General features: G+C 41.9%; 1 protein-coding gene across 1 annotated transcript in view; it reads left to right on the top strand.

The window, feature by feature from the left end:
* Positions 1-22,233, top strand: part of itgav (integrin, alpha V) — a 158,539-nt gene that overhangs the window by 92,936 nt on the left and 43,370 nt on the right. Inside the window, exons 12-15 of the mRNA XM_039757720.1 lie at positions 1,196-1,401; positions 3,901-4,092; positions 5,340-5,385; positions 7,911-8,018. Coding sequence (XP_039613654.1) covers positions 1,196-1,401; positions 3,901-4,092; positions 5,340-5,385; positions 7,911-8,018 — 552 coding nt within the window. The remainder of the gene's footprint in view (positions 1-1,195; positions 1,402-3,900; positions 4,093-5,339; positions 5,386-7,910; positions 8,019-22,233) is intronic.

The raw sequence follows: 22,233 nt of genomic DNA, 5'->3' as shown, positions 1-22,233 counted from the left end.
TTTTTTATCCTTTAGTAGAGATCAAGTCCTCCATGGATTTGCATTAGAGGGTGACAAATTTCTGTGACAGTCAGGAAGACTTAAACATTAAACATTTAAATTGAAACACACATTTTAATATTTTAAATATTTAATGCAACTATTCTTTTTTACTATGTATACTATTCTAATCCATCCATCTGTCCATTTTCTGCCACTTGTCCGGGCTGTCTGGGCAGCAGACTAAACAAAGATGCCTAAATGACCCTTTTTTCCAACCACCTCCTCCAACTTGCCTAAGGGGAATTTGAGCATTAGAACTGGGACAAGGAGTAATGGAACAAGGTGGCCTGATAATTAGATCATCAAATACTTAATGCAACTATTCTTGTTTATTATGAGGTTTTGCATTCATCCATCAGTCCATTTTCTTTCACTTATCCAGATCCGAGTCGCTGGGGCAAGAGTCTGAGCAAAGATAGCTAAACAGCCCTTTTCCCCATCACCATCTTCAACCCGCCTGTGGGGATACTGAGGCATTTTCAGGCCAGCTGAGAGAGATAATCTGTCCAGCATGTCCTGGCACATCAACTGCCTCCTTTTAAGTGTAGAGAAGCATTGTCTCTTATTTTGAACTCCACCTGAATCTCTGCGCTACTCTCCCTATCTCTAAAACTGAGCCCAGACAGCCTCCGAAGGAAGCTGATTTCTGTCCCTTATATTTGTGATCTACTTTCAGTCACTACCCACAGTTCTTGACCCTAGGTGAGGACAGGGATGTAGATTGACCAGTAAATTGAGAGCCTTGCATTTTTGGCCGAACTTGCTCTTCACCTCAACCAACCAGCACAACGTTTGCATGACAGCTGACACTCTCCCACTTCATCCTCAGCCTGGAGAGGGCAGTCTACATTTTCCCTTTCCCTTCCATGAATCTCCGCCTTATCGTGGTGGAAGGTTTTGTTAGATGATCCTAGGGTCTACAGTTTGTTGTCCGGCGAAGTCACCACGGTAGCGTCACCTAGGGCAAATTGGTCCTAGATGAGGGAACAGTCTTAAGTACAGTTCGCCTTTATATAAGAGAAAAAATATCAAGGTACCAGTAGCCTTGATATTTCTTCTAGGCTCCATTATTGCTGTAGGAGAAACTCTGCATGTGCAACCATGCCTTTCAGACATCATTTTTAATGTCCACTGAAGACTGTCTTCTCTTCAGTCTTGTAGATCTCTTGAGTGGGGCACCACTTTTTATGGACCGTGGACCTGATGGCAAACTCCGAGAAGTTGGACAGGTGTATGTTTATCTTCGGGAGGGTCCATCCTCCTTCCAAAAGGCAAACAAATTGACTGGCACAGAAATTTATGCAAGATTTGGAAGCTCTATAGCACAACTGGGGGATCTTGACCTTGACGGCTATAACGGTAAATTTCAAAGTATTTTTATCATAGTTTAAAAATCTACTTTAATTAAAATTGAAAGTGTAGTGATAGTCCAGATGTTTCTGTTTTTTTACTCAGATTTAGACTTGTTTGAACATTAGAACAATTGTGAAGAGAACATGTCATTCAGCCTAACAAGTTCACCCATTCTACTCACCTCAAATGCCCAAAATAACATCAAATTAAGATTTGAATGTCCGTAATGTCCACCCTGCTACTGGGTTACTTATTCCTTTTTCCACTTTTGTGCGTGCTATGCCATTCATAGAGTGACGAGGAGTAGTAGTGTGCCACATGTGTTTGGTTCTCTCCATGAAAAACCGTTCACAGACAGACCTGAATGATTGGCAAATAGTATTCAACCTTGCCCAAGGGGCATAGTACACAGGAAGTTGCCAACTTTGCAGGTGTGTCCAGCAGGTCTTCCAGCAGTGGCAGACATCACAGTCAATTGCTACTTGACGCCAGAACTGCAGTTAAATGACCATGTTCACAGATAGGACCATAGCCACATGTCACGCAGGTGAAAAACCAGTAATTTCCAAAGAAATGCTCAGAAGGAAAATTCATGCCATGGACATCTGGTGCAGAGTACTACGGATGATGTCCTTGGTAACAGCTGTTTACAAAGCTGCACGGTTACAGAGGGCATGGAGCCACAAATACTGGACTGTTGATGCCTTCACTGTGTTACCTGGTTGGATGAATCACATCCCTGCTTGTACTCAAATGACGCCAGGCAAACAGGTACATGGTAAACCGCATGAAGCCTACTGTGAGGACTGCTTCCAAGTTTCTGTTCAAACAGGAGGTGGCGTTTTAATTTTAAGGAAATGGTTCCTTTGGTTGAGGTGACAATGGACTTGAACCAGAAGAGCCACACCGGGCTTCTAGATGACCATGTGTTACTTTTTCCCTTTCATCTCCAGAGTGAACACAAAATAAAATATTATTCTGAAGCATTCCTGCAATCTCAAGTAGCCCATAAAATCCCCAAAGTTAAATCTTATTGAAAATCAGATTTTCAGTGCGATTTCAGTGGGATTATTTGGAGCAAAGAGTGAAACGCCGGTGGAGTTGGCAGACCAGTCTCTCCGAATGGTGGGATTTGGTGCTGGAAGAGCGGATGAAAATGGATTTTGCTTGTTTCTGCAAACTGGTGGCATTCATGCCAGACAGAATTGTAGCTTCTGTTTGATCTTGCTGAAGAGTTATGCGTTATTAGATGAGATTTATCCAGGGCTGATTCATTTTTTTTTTTTTTTTGTCTGGTGAGCTTATTTCTTAAATATATACAGGTTCATCTCAATACATTTTGGATGATTTTGGACTTGATAAAACACAGTGAATCAACACCAGCAGATAATATGGATCCCTAAATCATCACTGACTGTGGAAACTTCACACTGGACCTCAAGCAACTTGGGTTATGTGCCTCTCCACTCTTCCTCCAGACTCTGGGACCTTGATTTCCAAATGAAATGCAAAATTGACTTTCATCTGAAAGTGAATCTGACATGTCATCTGCTGGTGTTGGTCCTCTGTGTTTTATCAAATCCAAAGTCAGCACATCCATCTACCAGGAAATTTCAGAACAGTTCATGCTTCCCTTTGCTTACAAGCTTTATGGAGATGCTGATTTAATGACCATGGTATCACTGTGCTTGATTGGCCAGCAAACTCGCCTGACCTAAACCCCATAAAGAATCTATGGGGTATTGTCAAGAGGAAGATGAGAGACACCAGACCAACAATGCAGACGAGCTGAACGCCGCGTTCAAAGCAGCCTGGACTTCCACAACACCTCAGCAGTGCCACAGACTGATCGCCTCCATGCCTTGCCACATTGATGCAGTAATTCATGCCCAATGACGTTTCTGTATAAAAAATATTTTTGTTATTGGTCTTCTGTAAAATTCTAACTTTCTGAGATATGAATTTTGAGTTTTCATTACCTGTAGGCCTTAAACAGCAAAATGAAAAGAAATAAACACTTGAAATATATAATTCTGTGTGTAATGAATCTACATAATATATGAGTTTGACTTTTTGAATTGCATTACTTTTTGATGATATTCTAATTTATTGAGATGCACCTGTAAATTTTGAAGGAACTTCTTGACTAAGACTTCATCTCTAGTTTGAAGCTATAATTGTTGGCTTCAATGGATTAGGATGGATGATAGGCTCTTGTGGCACTTCATAGATAAATTAGGAAGTGTCAAGGTGTGTGAGGTTGTTTTCGTGTTAATTAAGAAGTAAAAGAAATTACAACAGAAATTGATTCCTTACACTTCAAAACCTCTATAGGATAGTACAAAAATTGTTAAAAAGCACAAAGCAGACCAAAAGAAAATCTACAAAGAATACAAAATCATGACATTAACTCTTATTATTTGGTCCATCAGCAGATTTTGGTATTTCAGGAATGTTGTTGTGTTTTTTTTTTTTTTTAATTTTCAATTTTTGCTACTCTTCCAGATGTGGCTGTCGCTGCCCCTTATGGAGGCTCCAAAAATAATGGCCTTGTGTACATTTACAACGGAAGAGTTTCTGGGCTGAGCTTGACACCATCCCAAATCTTAGAGGGCCAGTGGGCATCCTCCACCATGCCACCTAGCTTTGGATACTCTTTGAATGGTGGCACGGATATCGATCTGAATGGGTACCCAGGTATGTGTAGCCTCTGGCCTTTTGTTTCTTAAGCAAATCTGTATCTTAGTTTTTCATATATATGGAGAATCCACTGCATCAACTGAACAGGATCATCTCCAGACAGAGGAGCAGCTCTAGCGACAGACTGACAGTTCCTCCCCCGCACTATGCGACTCCTCAATTCCACACTGAGGGGGTTAAACGCTAACATTATACAAAATTATTGTCTGTTATACATGCATTGTTATCACTCTTTAATTTAATATTGTAACTACCTACCTACCTATCTACATACATACGTACCTACCAACCACGAACACAATGCAGATTAACAATCTCACAGTCCCCTAGGTGACTTGGCTCCTTAACAGAGAGTGGATCATATTTTTAACACTGTTAAGCAAAGACACTTGCTCATTTCAAGCAGCATGTCATTTCTTACTCTTGATTTCAATGCGGAGAGTTGCCAGTGGGTCTTGTTTTTCCCCTTGGTCCTTGTATCTCATGGTTACTCGATTGCAAGTGCTGCATATGTACTGAGTAGAAGGCACCTGTGCCATCTTTATCATCTCCTTTAATGCCCCGTGACCCTGAACTTAGCAGGTGCCCTACCAGGACATGATGAACTCCACTGTGCACCTGTAGAAGTTGATGAGGACAGATGGAGAAATGCAGGCCTCTCTCAGATGTCTGAGCAAGTAGAGGTGCTGGTGAACTTTCTCGACAAGAGATGAAATGTGTTGTCCAGTTCATTAGTGATTGTCCCTCCAAGAAATTTAAGGATGCTTACCCTTTAGACATCATCTGCTCTGATGTTGATGGCCGTGTGATGTGTCTTCTGCGTTGTGAAGTCTCTTTTCAGTTCCTTGGTTTTGCTGACATTAAGGGTGAGATTGTTGTCTTGGAGCCACAGAGTCTGCAGTTTAGACCTCTTCTTTGTCATTGTTATTGTTGGTGATCAGGTCATTTAATGGTGGTGTCATCAGTAGACTTAATAACGAGGTTGGAGCTGAATCTGGACACACGGTCATAGCAGGCGGCTCAACACACTGCCCTGTGGAGTGCCACAGGGTCAGCCTGGAGAATGAGATGTTGCCAATCCAAACATGCCAAGGTGTGCCATTTGTCTGCTGCTGTTGTAGAGGTGGTCAAAGCAGATATAAGCAATCTTCATATGTAGTTATTTGTTCACAGATTGTAATCCCAAAACCAATGTAATGTGGAGGATGTGCTTTTAAAGCTTGACCTTTCATCTTTTTCTGCAGATCTGATTGTTGGAGTTTTCGGTGCTGATAAAGCTGTGCTCTACCGGTGAGTCCACATTTTCATTTATTCTTACAAATAACTGAGTCGCCTCCCCTCACTGATTACCACCAATAGCCAGGCGTACAACATGAGTAACACAAAGGCATGAACTGTACATTCCAGTGCAGGGCACGACAGATGTCAGCTTTGTCCTCCCCCATTTTTTATCTATTTCTTCCAAGAGCTTTTCAGCACACTTTAAATCCTAGTGAACTGTAAGACACAAACAGATCTTTGAATTCCTTTACAATGTTAACATGTGGAGGAGTATATTCTACGAATTTAGAGTAGTAGCTACTTTAATAATAAAATGACATTTTAATTCTCTGCTGGTGTATACTGTTCTTTTCGGCCTGTATTTTTGTGAAGTGGGTGCCATGTGGAGTAATGTGGTGCATACTGGCAAAACACAGCGCTCCTCTGCATGCCATGGAAGACTGTAGATCTTCTTGACAAGACTGGCATCTCATCATTCTTCCAGTTCAAAGAGGAGCATTATTTTTAAGGAAGAAAGTGATTACAGAGAAGAAATGTAAATCTACAGTGTGTGAGAAGGAGCACCAAAAAAATCAAAGAAATAGCCAAACGCCAAATTCAAAATGCAAATCAAAGGAACATTTTTGCCTGAAGTATACATAAAAAAACTCTTTTACCCAAAGTCTTCCAAAAGCAAGCTATACACATTTGTTTTACACAGAAGGAGGTCTGAAAATGAAAAGTACACTTTATGTGGAAGATTTAGGATTTGTATTGGACTCATCGCTATCAACTGTCAGACTGTCAGACAGTCTTCAGAAGCCATTAAGAAGGCGAACAGAATTCAGGTTATATAGCGCCTTGATGTGTGGCGTACAAGTCAAAGGAGGTTCTGCTCAAGATTTATAACACACTGGTGAGGCCTCATCTGGAGTCCTGTGTGCAGTTTGGGTCTCCAGGCTAATAAAAAGTCATAGCAGGTCCAGAAAAGAGCAGCTAGGCTGATTCAGGGCTATAGGGGATGAATTATGAAGAATGATTAAAAGAGCTGAGCCTCCTGTTGATAACAGGATTGTAGGTGTCATCAAAATTAGACCTGCTCAGATTGTAACAGAGGCTTAAATCCAGATTTATTAATATTAGGATAGAGCAGGTCCAGCTTGCAGTATCCATGAAGTGGAACATGTCTTAAAAACACATGATTCCTTGTTTGATTATTACAAATCAAAAACTGAAGTTGCTTATTCGTAGAAGTATTTAGACCTGTAATTCTTGACTTTGTACAAGCCCTTTTGGCAGCAATTCCAGCTTCAAGTCTTCTTGGTTAATCTCTACAATCTTTAGACACTTGAATTTAAGCAGTTTATCCCATTCTTCCTGGCAGATCCTCTCAGGCTCTATTAGATTGGATGGGAAGAGTCCGTAAACTGCCATCTTCAGATTTCTCCACACACGTTCAATGGGGTTTAAGTCTGTGCTTTGGCTGGACGACTCAAGGACAGCTTTGTCTTGGCTGTATACTTTGGGTCATCGTCATGTTTGAAGGTGACCCATTGCCACAGTCTGAGGTGGAGTGCACTCTGGTGCTGGGCCTCTCAGTATTTGTCTGCATTCACCTTTCCCTCAGTTCTGACCAGTCTTCTTGTGCCTGCCTCTGAGAAGCACCCCTATAGCAGGATGCTGCCTCCAGCACACTTCACCGTAGCTGATGGTATTGAACAGGTGGTGAACTGTGCCTGGCCTTCAGCAGCAGACATATGTAGTGCTTGGAGTTCTAACAAAAGAGTTCATTTTTGTGTCATTAGACCTGAGGATCTCATTCCTGACCAAGTATCTTCTTACTCAGTTGCTCAGTTTGGCTGGACAGCCACCACTAGGAAGAGTCCCATTGATTCTAAACTTCCATGTCACAATTACCAAGGCCACTGTGCTCCAGGGAACTCTTAAAGTCCCTTTGTTCTGATCTGTGCCTTACCATAATTTGATCATGGAGGTCTACAGAGAGAGTTCCTTGGACCTCCATGGAGGTCTACAGAGAAAGTTCCTTGGACGTCCTGTCTTTGTTGTTGTCCTGACATTGTGAATTGTGGGTGCTTATATACACTGAACAATGTCCAATCAATGCAATTTGCTAAATTTGCTCCAATCAAGTTCTCAACACAAGGAGAATTAAAGCAAGCCGGGTGTACCCGAGAACAATTAGGAGTGCCGCAACAAAGGGAATGAATGTACACTTCAGGAATGAGAGATTTCAGTTTTGATTTCTAAACAATTTGCAAACCTTTATGTAAACATGTTATCACTTTGTCATTATGAGTTATTGAGTGTAGATTGATGGGTAAAAATGGCTAATTTATCCATTTATAATAAAATCAATAACACAGTAAAGTGTACAGAATGTGAAAGGGACGGAATACTTTCTGAATCCACTGTTTATGATGCAGCAGCATGATTCAAACATACTGATCATCTGCTTGTGGTGGTTTGGTTAACTGTATTTATTTGTTGTCAAACATTTCTGTGACATCACCTTCTGTTTGTTGTGTCTTTCCCAGGGCTAGACCCGTTATCAATGTGAATGCCACCTTGGATATCACACCTCCGGTCCTCAACCCGGATGACAAACAGTGCAAACTGCCAGGCACATCTGCTACAGTTTCATGGTAAGTATGATATGAGCCTTTGAGAGCGAAATGTAAAAGGTATCCATTGATCCTTTACCAAACCCACTTAAGGTGAAATCAGCCTTGGATAAGACACTGGTCCACTCACAGGGGGTCAACTAATCTGAATGTCATTTTGAAATGAAAAAAAACATGCAGACATGGGGAAGCATGCATACACTAGAGGGAATTTAAAGTATAACCAGTCCCCACAGTTTGTCATTTACTGACTCAATTAATCCAGGCCAGTATTGTGGGTGGGGCTGGAGCCTATACCAGCGAGCTTAGAGCACAAGGCAGGAATAAACCGTAGGTTTACCAGTCCTTCACAGGGTGTACTCACACATCCAAACAGTAGGGCCAATGTAACATCACCAGTCCACCTAAACTACATGTCTTTGGACTGTGGAAGGAAACCAGAGCACCCAGAGTAAGCCCACTCAGACTTAAAATAAGAGAATATGCAAACTCCACGCAGGGATGACTCGGGACGTGAACCCTGGCATCAGTGCCACCTCTGCGCCACCGTGCCACTCTTTCACAGTTTGTATAACCTCTTAATGGTGAGCTCCCAATGATATCTTACAGGATAAAAAGAAAGCTTTCAGAAGCTTTGGCAAGATCACTGTAATAAAACTATGGACAACATCCTCATGTTATTACTGCAGAGCAGTTAATATGTATAGAAGTTGGAATATTGTCCCCCAGTTCTTGGATCACATCCATTTTATGAGCCCACTAATTACCATGGACTTTGGTGACAGCATTGAAAGCAAAGCAGGAAACCACCTTGGACAGGATACCAGTCAGCCATGGGACACACTCATACTGGGCAACATCAGAGTCGACATTCATCAAAATACACATAACTTTGGAATTTCATAGAGAACTGGAGAAACAATCAAGGCAGATGATTGTCCCCATAACCTGAAACGTGAATATGTGCGTTTAGAGTAATAGATAATGTCCAGTGTGGGGGAAATTGTAACAGGTTTTATTTACATTTTGTTGCAGAGAGGGGGGATCTTGGAGACTGGGCTTTTAAAGGCTCAGGGTCCCTCTAATGCAGGGGTCTCCACTCCAGTCCTGGGGCCTCATGTATAACTTCGTGCATAGAATTCACACAATAACATGGCATAAGCACAAAAGCGGAAATGTGCTTACGCAAAAAAAAAAAAATCCAGATGCATAAATCTGTGTGAACGCCAACTTCCACGTTCTTCCGCTACATAAATCCCCGTCAGCATGAAAAGTAATGCACGTGCCGGCTGTCCCGCCCCGTCTCCTCCCAGAATTATGACTCTTTGAATATGCAAATCAATATAAATAGCCCTTAAGCTCAGTGTTCTGTGAAAAGGCAATGGCATAAGCATGGTGGGGGAATAGAAGTTCAGTGAATACCAAGTGAAGGCAAAGAAAAACATACTATTTGTTGGTTTAAACAGTGGTATTCACAGCAAAAGGAAGTTGATTGAGTAACATAGCGTGTTGGAGAAACTCGAAAGCTCAAGTTCACAAAGTCTCACAGTGCCCAAAATAAAAAAAGAAGTTGTCGGATATGAAAGTCGCCGTGAAAGGCAAGTCGTAGCCCACCGCTTGAGTGTCATATGAAAGCTTATTAGGGTACATAGAAAAGGAAAAAAAATACAGACGGGGGGGGAGGGGGTTTGGGGGAAGCACGAAATGTCAACTTTAATCTTGAAATTTCCATTTTAATCACGTAGTTTATTCTGTCATTAAAGTAGAACATCATAAACTTCATCTTAAGATCATTTAATTTACTAGTTTCTCAAATCCCATCGTAACTAAAGTAGCACATTAAATGCTTTGTTTGTATTTGATCTTCAATGTGCTGTATGTGTGTGAATCACTACGTGCTTCTTAAACAGACTTTCTCTTCCTCTGACAGGACACAGAATCCATTACATTCGTAAGATTACAGCTCTCTGAACAATTGATATACTGAGATGTATATCTGATATTTTCATGATGATAAGAGTTAAAGCATGTATTAAACATGGGAACATGGTGGCGCGGTGATTGTGCATGACCTTCGATGAAATAATTTATTGCGAAAGTACTGTGTCTTTCAAACGTACTAACCTCCAATTTCTGTCCTTACTTTTCTTTCTCCAAATACCCAATCGCCACACAATCAGCTCTGTAATAGACGTTAAGCGATCTGTAAGCTTAGAAGGCAGATTCTTCAAAACTTTTAAGGAACATTAAAATATCTTCATGGTACATGTTTAATTATTCTATTCTTCCAGTGTCACGCCAGGCCCAGCAAGCATACAGTGCGAGGCAGTAACAATCTGTGAACGGAGCGCCAGGTCCTTGCTAGCACAGCAACACCGTGTCCTTAAATTATTAACAATATAAATTATTTAAATGAAGTTAGTTTTGTCTGTATAATAAACATATTTTGCTGAATTTCAGCTTAATGATATCGTCATTATATGTAAATACGCGCTTTATAAAATGGCTCAGGTTGTGTAATATTATAACTGTAGTGCAAGTTTACAGTCAGGTGATTGTACTTATAAGTACAAACAGTTCTACAAGGAGCACCTGATGGACTGATTGAGTGCATTTATAGTTCTTATAATGAAATTGTTTCTGAACCGCGAGGTCCGTACAGGAAAGACTCTGAAGTGTTTGGCATATGGGAACAGTTCAAATAGGCAGCATGGCTGAGGCAGCGTGTGCTTCATGCTGTTTACCGATAATTCTCTTTCCGATCGGCTGCTCCGAGTGGTTTAGTGAGAGTAATATGGTGTGACAGATAGGGGGCGCTCATGCTCCCTTGAACCCTTGTCCAAGACTCCAGACTCCAAGTAAAAGTCCAATAATTGACTTTATTTAATCGCCACAGTGCACAAAGCACCCTCTCCTCCACAATACTCATAAACCAATAACAAATACACAATAAATCACAGTAATCCAATCCTCCAACTCCCAGACGCGTTGCCACCCTTCCACCCAGCTCAGCTTGCTGTCTGGGAGCTCCCATAGTCCTTTTATATACCCTGACCCAGAAGTGTTCCCAATCCCCAGTCCATGTGACTCTCAATCACTTCCGGGTCATATAAAAAGTCCTTTTCTTCACCCCAGGAAGCACGTCATTCCCCTTGTCCATGTGTGCTTCCGGGGCTTAGGGAAAATATCCGTTGTTCCTCCCTGCAGCGTCCCCTCGTGGCCCCCATGGCATCCAGCAGGGCTGCATATAAAGACTACAATGTCCACGATGCCCTGCTGGTCTTCTGGGGACCTCCATACTGCAAGGAGGGTTCCACCTGGCGGCTTGGGGGTATTGGCCGGGATAAACGGCCGGCCATCCACCACAATGGAAAAAGATGATCCGCTGTGGCAACCCCTAACGGGAGCATCTGTAAGAAGAAGGTGCAGTGAGAGTAACAACGCTAAAGCAGCTATGGTATTTGGAATAGTTTGACCATTCCATGGACCATTATATTGTTACAGGTTAATTACAATCGAATGCATTAAACTAATAAACAATATGCAGTTAATTTCAGTGTATTTATAAAGTCGCCTCAGGGATGTGGATCTAAAAAAGAAAGATAAACCACGTTAAGGAACAGTAGCACTGCTTTGACGCTGGGTACGACAGGGTATGAGGTACCGTGGAAAAGTGTGTGGCTTTACGCCAAGTGTAGGTTTTATACATCGTGATTAGAACGTGGAAACGGGCTTGCGTAACATTTTTGTGCGTATGCACAATTCATACATGAGGCCACTGGAGAGATACTGTGTCGGCTGGCTTTCATTCTAACCCTTTTCTTAATTAGTGACAGATTTTGCTGCTAATTAACTCTTTGCTTTAATTTTAATTGATGCACTACTCAGGCCCCTTAAATATAAATTTTTTCCTGAAATAGCAGCCAAACAATAGTGAGACAAAATGAGCCAGCACATGACCAACAAGCTCTGTACATCACACAATATCTGAAAATAAAGAAAGGTGAAGGTCTCAGTAATGTTGATCTGCTTAGGTCCACAAAACATTTTGAGAACACTCTTAAAAAACAAAATCAACAGTTTTGGAAATGTCTGCCATGGCTGAATGAGAGCCATGGAATTAAATAGCGGGTTTAATTAGTAATGACAATTGGCTTCAAATTAAGAAACTGAATGGAGTGAAGTTGGTTGGAGTTTGAGGCCCCAATTTAGTTGGTCACTTGTTGGCTCACTTCACATCAGATTTATGTTTTAGGTGTTTTTTTTTTTAAGGAAAAAATAATCAATTCAGCGGTCAGAGTCTGAAGAAACGTCAATTAAAATAAAGGGAAATAGTTAATTAGCAGCAAAACTGATCACTCATTAAGAGTCAAGGGGGCCTCAAGTTAAACCTGGATTGGCAGATGAGTACTGGAAAAGAGTGGTGCTTTGAAGCCAGAAGGGAACCCAATCCCAGGATGCATAGGGCGCAAAGCCATCACTAGCTTTACATGCAGACATACACCCATCTACCAGGACCAATTTAACTTTGCCAGTTCACCCAGCATGTATGTCTTTGGATTGTGAGAGGAAGCTGGAGAACCCAGAAGGAAACCAACACAGACATCGGGAGAATATGCAAAGTCCAAGGACAAGGGTTGCAAACCCTGTCCCTACCACTATGCCACAGTGCCATGCCATTCTATTCCCCTCAGTAAAAATGTCATGGCATAACTTGACATGAACAGTCCAGATAAGAAATTATGGAAATGGGTTAAAGTAGGACAGGAAACATGGAGCGTCTTTTGTTAAGTTTATTTTTCAAAAGTGTGAAAGGTAAAATGAAGCTGGCAAACCAAATAACGTGCAGGTCACAGAGAGAGAGAGAGAGAAAAACGAAGAAACACCAACACAAAGTGGCTTTAGAAAATGAATGGGTGGATTGGAGTTATTTAACAAGATAGAAAGAAATGGACACCACAGAATGTCAAAAAGAAGCATGAAGCAAAGCACCTAAAAACATAATATAAACAGGATGTGAGGGAGAAAGTGTAAAAAGGATGAATATACCCAAAAGACATGCTGTAAAGTTTGATGGAGGACGTGTCTATAAAAAAAATAACCTTAAATTGTGACCAGAAAAACGAGAGGCTGAGAGACGATCTGTAATAAGCAGCCAACATAAAGATCATGGTGTTCTGCTCAAGTGAGTGTTTATACCTCACAGCCAAGGTATTTGTGCCAACCAGACTGCTTCCTTTCAACAGAAAAAAAAAAAATCTGTTATTGGAAATGACAGCGAGGCTTAAAGGCTGAAATGAATTGGGTGCCACTTTAAATGAACATGATTAGAGAGAAGTGCCATGTGTTCATTAAGCCACAGAGCAGTTCACACCAAAAATGGAAAAGAGCAGACTGAGCCCTCGAGGGTACAGATAAACTCCACAAGCTGAGATCAACTGGTTAAAAAATTATTGTATATAGCGCCCTTCATATGGTAAGATGAAGTGCAGGACAAGATCGTTGGATATGGGATTAATTTACAAGGAAGAGTCTAACTTAACCTGGGAAGAGATGGACAGTGGAGTCAGAACTGGTGAAGTGGGGATTAAAGAGTCAGTTATTTAAAGGCACCCGTGGGTCAAACTGTTATATAGTGCCATTCATATTTACCAGATCTACAGTACAATTCGTATCTCTTTCTGTTCTGTTTTGATGTCTTTATCTAGTATATTGTGCTTATTACGTCTGTCAGTTTTATATAGTGCCTTGCACATGTTTATGTATTCATAAAAATTGTTTTTTTGTATGACTTGCCCAACTCCCACCATTTAACGTTTTACTCGTCTGGATATCTAGTTATTAAACACGTTGAGTGTTTTGGGGTTTTCCCCCTATTTTTGGCCCTCTAGACCCAAAAAATCCAATTTTTAAGCCATGTTTGGACCATGTTTTGTGCAGGAAATTACACTGATATGATCTGAAGTAAACCAATAGGTGTTTTCAGAAAACATAATCAGAAGGACTTGAATACACAAATCCACACCGTTGGATGAATCTCTGCTCCCTCATTTGAACAGCGCAAGATGGTAGACTATGTCCCAACTGAAAATTTTGATCCAATATAACAATACTGTAGCATGTGTGACAAAAAGGCGCACAGACAGACACAGACAGACAAGGGAGGCACACTTATAAAACAAATAATTATTTATTTTCTTCGTCTGTGAGCTACGTCTTCCACAGACACAACACAGTCCCCACAAGCACAACTCCACACAATATTTTTATATTTTTCTTATTCTTCCTCCACTCCTCCTACACAAGCTTCGTCTTCCTTCTTCCTCTAGTGGCTGCTGGCTAGTTTTTTAAGGCACCCAGAAGTGCTTCAAGTGCTTGATGACTTTATTTCCGGCAGCACTTCCGGGTGTGGCGGAAGGACTGCCCATAAGGGCTCAGCAACTCCAGCTGCAGCACCCCCTGGTGACCACCTGTGGATCCCAATAGGGCTGCACCACATTCCAACTCCCATGAAGTCCTGCGGGAGTCTGAGGCACCGCTGCAACCCAGGGAGGTTGCCATTTAGCGTCCCAGGGAAGGTAATATACTGGCCACACTTGCTCCCCTGGTCCTTCCAGCGTGGAGGCACGCTACACATGCTAATGTTCATTGACTTTGCTGCAGTGAGAGGGGACTTTATGCAAATGAAGAGTGAGAGAGAGGTTAGGAGCATGCGCTGATACAGCGCATTGCCGCACCCACCACACGACAAACCAACTCCGGATCCAGATTAGGACCCAAGTGCAGCCATGCAACGGGGATACCTCAGCAGAAATGATTGACAGGCCAGTCAAACATCCCTACTGACTAATAGCATGGACAGACGGATGAAGAAGGGGTGGTGTCCTGGACAGGACAAAAGAGACAACATCATGTTTGGCATGGAAAGTGAGGCATCAAATGGAAGGAGCAACAGCACTTTACAGCAAGGGTGTTGAACTCCAGGCCTGGAGGGCCGCAGTGGCTGCAGGTTTTCATTCTAACCATCGTCTTCATTAGTGACCAGTTTTTGCTGCTAATTAACTTCTTTTGCCTTTTGTTTTAATTAACTTGACTTAGACCCCTTAGTTCTTTCTTTTTCCTTAATGAGGAGCCAAACAATAATGACACACAAAACAAGCTGCCACATCACCAGCTAACCAGGTTATCTGAAAATAAAGAAAGGTGAGGGCCTCAGTAAGGTTTGATCTCTCAGGTCACCAAAACATCTTGACCGTGTTCTTGGGGGGGAAAAAAAAGAAAATCAACAGTTTTGGAAATGTCTGCTGTGGCAGAATGAGAGCAGCAACGAGCCGTGGAATTGAATAACGGGTTTAATTAACAGCAAGAATTGGCTTCTCATTAAGGAACTGGTTGAAGTGAAATTGCCAGGAGTTTGAAGCCCCAGTTTAGCTGGTCATCGATTGGCTTGTTTCATGTCTCATTTCTGTTTGGCTGCTACTTAATGAAGAAAAGAATCAGTTCAGAGGACTTATTCCTTAAAAACAGGGAAATTAACACGAAGGAAAAGAAGTTAACTAGCAGTAAAAGTTGGTCACTGATTAGGAAAAGGGTTCGAATGAAAACCTGTAGCCACTGCGGCCCTCCAGGCCCGGAGTTCGACACCTGTGCTTTACAGTGTGGGTGCTATAAGTTGTGTCTGTGAGCCCTGGTGTTGCTTCGCTAGAAGTAAAAAGGGAGGTAAGGAGAAGCAGCAGAAGAACTGCTGTCTTCAGATCCCACACAGGCAGGGATTAATGTCTGTCTAAACTTTATAGGCCTACCACAAGCCTACTCCATTAAAATGCACATTCACATCTACAGAGTTTGAAAGGGGACACCCATGCCACATTACATTTTGCTTTTCCCTGGCAACACTTCTTGAAGTCAGACATTTTTTCTGACACTCTTACAGCAACATATACACAAAGTTATACACTCACTCTAATCCGCTAATATGTCCTTTACTATGCCTTATGCTACTAGTCTGATTCCATACACCATGCACCATCAATAAGCTATTGACCACAAACAATATGCATTTTTACTCTTTTCTTTATATGTCCACATCCATTGGAAAAACTTTACCTCTTTATTCCAAGCTGTTTCCAAAGACTAGGAGAGTTCTGTTTTTAGAATAATGTTTTACATGGGTATTTTGGCCACTTTTTCTCTAGCACTATTCTTTGTGGTTTCTTTACAGTTCTACATTTCCAGAATGTAATGATTAATTATCCACAGTATCTCCATATTGTTTTATTTTACAGTCTGGCGCCACCACGATATTATTCCCGTTACCAGTGCCAACAATCCAAACCAAGCAAATCCTAAAACAGATTCCAATTACAAGGTCAAAACGCACAGCAGAAGGAAGAAAACAATCCAGATTTTTACAAAAGTACAAAGCACAGTGAAAGACACACAAACTCACCAACTGCAGAGCGAACTCCAAATGAACCACTAGGAACTGTGGGAGACCTATTGAATTTATAGGCCGTGGGCGGTTCCTGGCTGTGATTGGCAGCTGACCCTCCCTCTTTCGGGACAACCCACAAAATACATGGAGCAACACCATAAAATTGAAACAAACAATGTAAGAGATTAGATGGACAATGATAAAGAGTTGGGGCAGCACCCGGTGACCCCATATAAGAGAAAAGCAAACAATAATTGCAAAGAATGTCTTTTCAGATGGGAGTTCCACAGTGAACTGATCTCAAATTGGCCAGATTTATGGTTATACTACGTCCTGGCAGGAAAAGCCGAGTTCAGGCAGACAGACACCGGAAGTGATGTCAGAGATTTTGCAGCTGTCAATTATCTGGTCTGCAGAGGGAGGAAGAGAACAGGCATTAGAACACAGCACCAACCCCTGGAGCGGCGGGTAATTAAATTCACCAGAGCCCCTAAGCTGTCCCCTATGTGCACGCTCGTGCCAGCACAATCAATAACAAATTAACCAAAAAAAATACATACAAAAGAATAAGAAAAATGAAGAAAGATGACCTAAGACATGAATTTGAAACCCATCCAGGGGAGGAACTCTAGCAAAGAAATAACATATTGTGTCTATTTCTGTCTTATGATATTTCATCTCGATGTCTTTCATATTGTGCCTTTCATATCTTATCTTTCATGCACAGTAGAGCTTCTCCTAAGTACACTGAATGACCAAATGTTTGTGGATACCTGACCATCACAAACATCTGAGCTTCTTAAACATCCCATTCCAAAACCATGGATGTGAATGTGGAGTTAGCCCGTGTAAAACAACCTCCACTCCTCTTTCCACAAGATGTTAAGTGTCTTGTGGGGATTTGTGCCATTTGTGCTGTCAGATACAGAGGTTGGATGTCCCTTCCTTGAAGCCAAGGGGCTGAGCAGCAACCCTGCCATTATTTGTCCTCTCCCAAACTAACAGTCTGAAAGGAAGCGTTCTGCTGGGATCTGTCAGATTCATTAAGAAGGCTGTCAGATAGTGAAGTGTGATTCATTACTCCACATTTCCACTGTTCCAGGGTCCAATGGTGGGTGTGCTTTACACCACACCGACCAACACTTGGCATTGTGCATAGTGATGTGAGGCTTGTGTGCAGCTGCTCAATCCATGCAAACCCGTTTTCTGATTATTTTTTAAATACTAAGGTCACAGCAGATGCGTGAGAACACGAGAATAAACACATTTCTTCTTGTGTGGGAGGCTCAGATTTCACTGGAAGCAAAACACAATTTCTTTAGCAATTTTTTTATGTGAAGCAAAGCCCCTTGAGGCAATTTTATTTTTGCACAGACAATTTGGTTGCAAACACAATGTTCTGTGCCTCATCTCACTGAAAATTCAATTTTGCCTAAATTATTTTGTTGCCAATTCAATTTTCTGTGAATTGTTTCGTTGCAAAGTAATTTGCATGTAAATCATTTTGTAGTGAATTCAACTAGTCGCTTCACTGCCTTTTGTGTAACATTTCGCTACCAATTCAATTTGCTGCAGATGAATTTTTGTGTCCATCCATCCATTATCCAGCCTGCTATATCGTAACTACGGGGGTCTGCTGGAGCCAATCCCAGCCAACACAGGATGTAATGCAGGAAACAAACCCCGGGCAGGACACACACACACCAAACACACACTAGGGACAATTTAGGATCGCCAATGCACCTAACCTGCATGTCTTTGGACTGTGGGGGGGGGAACCCACGCAGACACAGGGAGAACATGCAAACTCCACGCAGGGAGGACCCGGGAATCTAACGTGGGTCTCCTAACTGTGAGGCGGCAGCGCTACCCACTGTGCCACCCTCAATTTTTATGTGAATAATTGCAGATTTAATTTTGCATGAATCGTCACTCAGTCAGTCATTGTCCAACCCGCTATATCCTAATTAAAGGGTCACGGGTGGTCTGCTGGAGCCAATCCCAGCCAACACAGGATCGCCAATGCACCTAACCTGCATGTCTTTGGACTGTGGCAGGAAACCCACGCAGACACGGGGAGAACATGCAAACTCCATGCAGGGAGGACCTGGGAAGCGAACCACTGAGCCACCGAGCTGCCCTGCATGAATCGTGTTTTAGGTTTAACTTTGTGCTAATCATATCACTGCCAGTTCAGTTTTGCGTGATTTGTTTTGCGGCACTTAATTTTTTTTTATGGTAATTATTTTGCTGTGAATTTCGTTGTGGGTGAATTGGTTTGCTGCACATTTAATTTTGTGATCGTTGTTTCTCTGCCCATTCAATTTTGCCCTCATTGTTTTGCTACAGTTTTTGCTTTGTGCCAATTGTTTTGTTGCAAATTCATTTTTATGCAAATCATTTCACTACGAATTTCATTGAAATTGTTTTGCTGTGAATTTCATTTTAGATGAATTGTTTCACTGTAAATTTAAATTTGTGCTTTTTGTTTCACTGCCCATTCAATTTTGTGCACATCGTTTCTCTACCAGTTCGGTTTTGTGCAAAATATTGTTTTTTCATCAGATTCATTTTTACTTATTTTTCATTGTGAATTCTATTTCACATGATTCGTTTGACTGTGAATTTAATTTTGGCAAGTTAATTTTTCCGTGAATTGTTTTGCTTATTTTTACTTACATTGTCTGTTGACTCAAAGTTAGACGGTAAAAGATTTTAATGAAAAAATTATCAGGAGATGAGAGGTGATCAAGAAAATAGGTCAAAACCAGAAAAGACAGATGACCAGTCGTTAACTTTAAAACGTGAGGCGAAAATCAAAGTTTTGTAGCAGAAAAATATTAGTTCATCACTCGAAATCAAGAAATCAAAATCGGCACCACACACCAACACAGGAATGCTAATATTGGATACTCCGGAACAGAATGTGGGCAGGCTTTATACTGGCAGTCTGAATGACGTCACATGTCGTATATTTCCAGGTGAATTAATGAGCTCCATAAAAAATGGCAACTCTCTACTCTAAACAATATGGTGTTGCTATAAGATGTTATCAGAATTTCTGCTTTGTAAATATTGAATAAAGCAAGAAATAAATCTGAAAATCAATATCATCATCGTCGTCTTCTTCTTTCGGCTGCTCCTGTTAGGGGTAGCCACAGCGGATCATTTTTTTCCATATTTTCCTGTCCTCGTCATCTTGCTCTGTTACTTCCATCACCTGCATGTTCTCTCTTACCACATCCATAAACCTTCCCTTAGGCCTTACTCTTGCCTGGCCACTCTATCCTTAGCACCCTTCTCCCAATATACTCAGCATCTCTCCTGTGCACATGTCCAAACCATTGCAATCTCGCCTCTCTGACTTTGTCTCCCAACCTGAGCTGACCCTCTAATGTCCTCATTTCTAATCCTGTCCATCCTCGTCACACCCAATGGAATCTTAGCATCTTTAACTCTGCCTCCTCCAGCTCAGTCTCCTGTGCCACCGTCTCCAGCCCATAGAACGTCTCACTACAGTCCTGTAGACCTTCCCTTTCACTCTTGCTGATACCCGTCTGTCACAAATCACTCCTGACACTCTTCTCCACCCACTCCACCCTGCCTGCACTCTCTTTTTCACTTCTCTTCCACAATCCCCATTACTCTGTTCTGTTGATCCCAAATATTTAAACTCCTCCACCTTCGCCAACTCTACTCCTTGCATCCTCACCATTCCTCTGACCTCCCTCTCATTCACACTCATGTATTCTGACTTGGTGGTCCTACTTACCTTCGTTCTTCACCTTTCTAGAGTATACCTCCAACTCTCCAGGGTCTCCTCAACCTATTCCCTACTCTCGCTACAGATCACAATGTCATCAGCAAACCTCACAATCCACAGGGACTCCTTTCTAATCTCGTCTGTCAACCTGTCCATCACCATTGCAAATGGGCTCAGAGCCGATCCCTGATGTATTCCCACCTCCACCTTAAATGTCTAAAACCCCATATTTCATATACAACATGTATACAGACCTCTTCATATGAAAAGCAATAAAAATTTAAGATAATAGCACATTACAACACAATGAGGCCAAATAGGTTTCTCCTGTTAACTGAACCTGCATGTTTTTGGAGGACCCAGAAGACAAGGCTGGGAAGAACATGCAGAGTCCACATGGACAAGGACCAGATTTGGAATTGAGACACTGCATGCTGGACCTGTTGGGGCAGTAGTGCTAATCACTGTGCTGTGACGCTTCCTACTAAGTAATGGTTGCTGTGCAGAATCTTTATTTCTTTTTATGACTCAAAATATCACATTTAACAGAAAATTAATTTCAATTCTTTGTCTTGCCATAACACCCAAGATGCCGTGGATATACTTGCCATCCTCAGTTTGAGAAATGGCTGCCAAGAGTGCTTTATGACTTCTTTGGCGCCAGTGTTTGGGTTCTAAAGTTCATGTGTCCTGAGAGACCAGCAATAATATTTATACACATGATAAACATTTTACAGTGTTATATTTAAAGTGCTGTTACAAGCCAAAAAGATATTAATGACTTGGATGTCTTCATCAAAAATGCATGTCTAAAATAAAACTGCAAATCTAGTTTCAGGAGTTGGAGCTCTGCTAATTTTTCATGATCTAATTTTGTCTTTTTGCCAACTGAGCATTTGTGTTACTCTCTCCGGACCCTTCATGAAAATCAGTGCTTGCATTTTGATTGTCTCAAGTAATAAATGGCCAAAGCAAACAGTTTGGGTTGGACCTTCCAGTGGGTCAACTTGTGTGCTTTAATGATGTCTCATTAGTAGCAAAAATCATTAAAGATTCAGCTTTTGTGATACAACTGACACTCTGCACCAAACTCCTCAATTTAGGATCCTGTGTCACATTCTGCAGCTGGATTGTGGCATTCTTCTCTGACAGACACCACACTCTACATGGCCTGGCAGCATCACATCCTCCACACTGACATGAGCGCTCCACAGGGTAGTGTGCAGGGTCTCCTGCTATGACCGTAGGTATGGAACAAGTACAACTCCATTATTAAATTTGCCGATGACATTGCAATCATATGCCTGATCACCAGCAATGGCAAGATGTCCTACAGAGAAGAGGTCTACCTGCTGACTCAGTGGTGCCATCAAACAGCCACAACATTAAAACCCCCTGCCTAATATTGTGTAGGTCTCCCTCATGCCGCCATTGAGGCATGGACTCCACAAGACCTCTGAAGGTGTCCTGTGATATCTGGCACCAAGATGTTAGCAGCAGATCCTTTAAGTCCTGAAAGATGCGAAGTGTGACCTCCATGAATTGGAGTTGTTTCTCCAGCACATCCCACAGATATTCGATCTGATGAACATCAGGGGAATATGAAGGCCAAGTCAACACCTTGAAATTTTTGTCACATGTCTCAAACCATTCCTGCCAATTTTTGCAGCGTGGCAGGGTGTATTGTCCAGCTGAAAGAGGCCACTGCTATCGGAAAATATACTGTTGCCATGAAGAGGTGTATGTAGTCTTCAGCAGATTGCCCAGAGCATCACGCTGCCTCTGCCAGTATGCCTTCCTCCCACTAAGCATCCTGCTGCCATCTCTTCCCCAGGTAAATGACGTAGACACACCCTGCTGTCCTCATGGTCTAAAAGAAAATGTGTTTCATCAGAACAGGCCACTTTCTTACACTGCTCCATAGTCCAGTTCTGAAGCTTACATGCCCATTGTAGGTTCTTTTGGAAATGGATAAGGGTCAGCATGGGCACTCTGACAGGTCTGTGGCAATGCAACCCCACACACAGCAAGCTGTGGTG

The sequence above is a fragment of the Polypterus senegalus genome, chromosome 6, assembly GCF_016835505.1.
Source record: "Polypterus senegalus isolate Bchr_013 chromosome 6, ASM1683550v1, whole genome shotgun sequence".
Taxonomy (NCBI): Eukaryota; Metazoa; Chordata; class Cladistia; order Polypteriformes; family Polypteridae; genus Polypterus; species Polypterus senegalus.
Note: the sequence above shows the minus strand (reverse complement) of the source record. Positions and strands in the feature narration are given on the sequence as shown.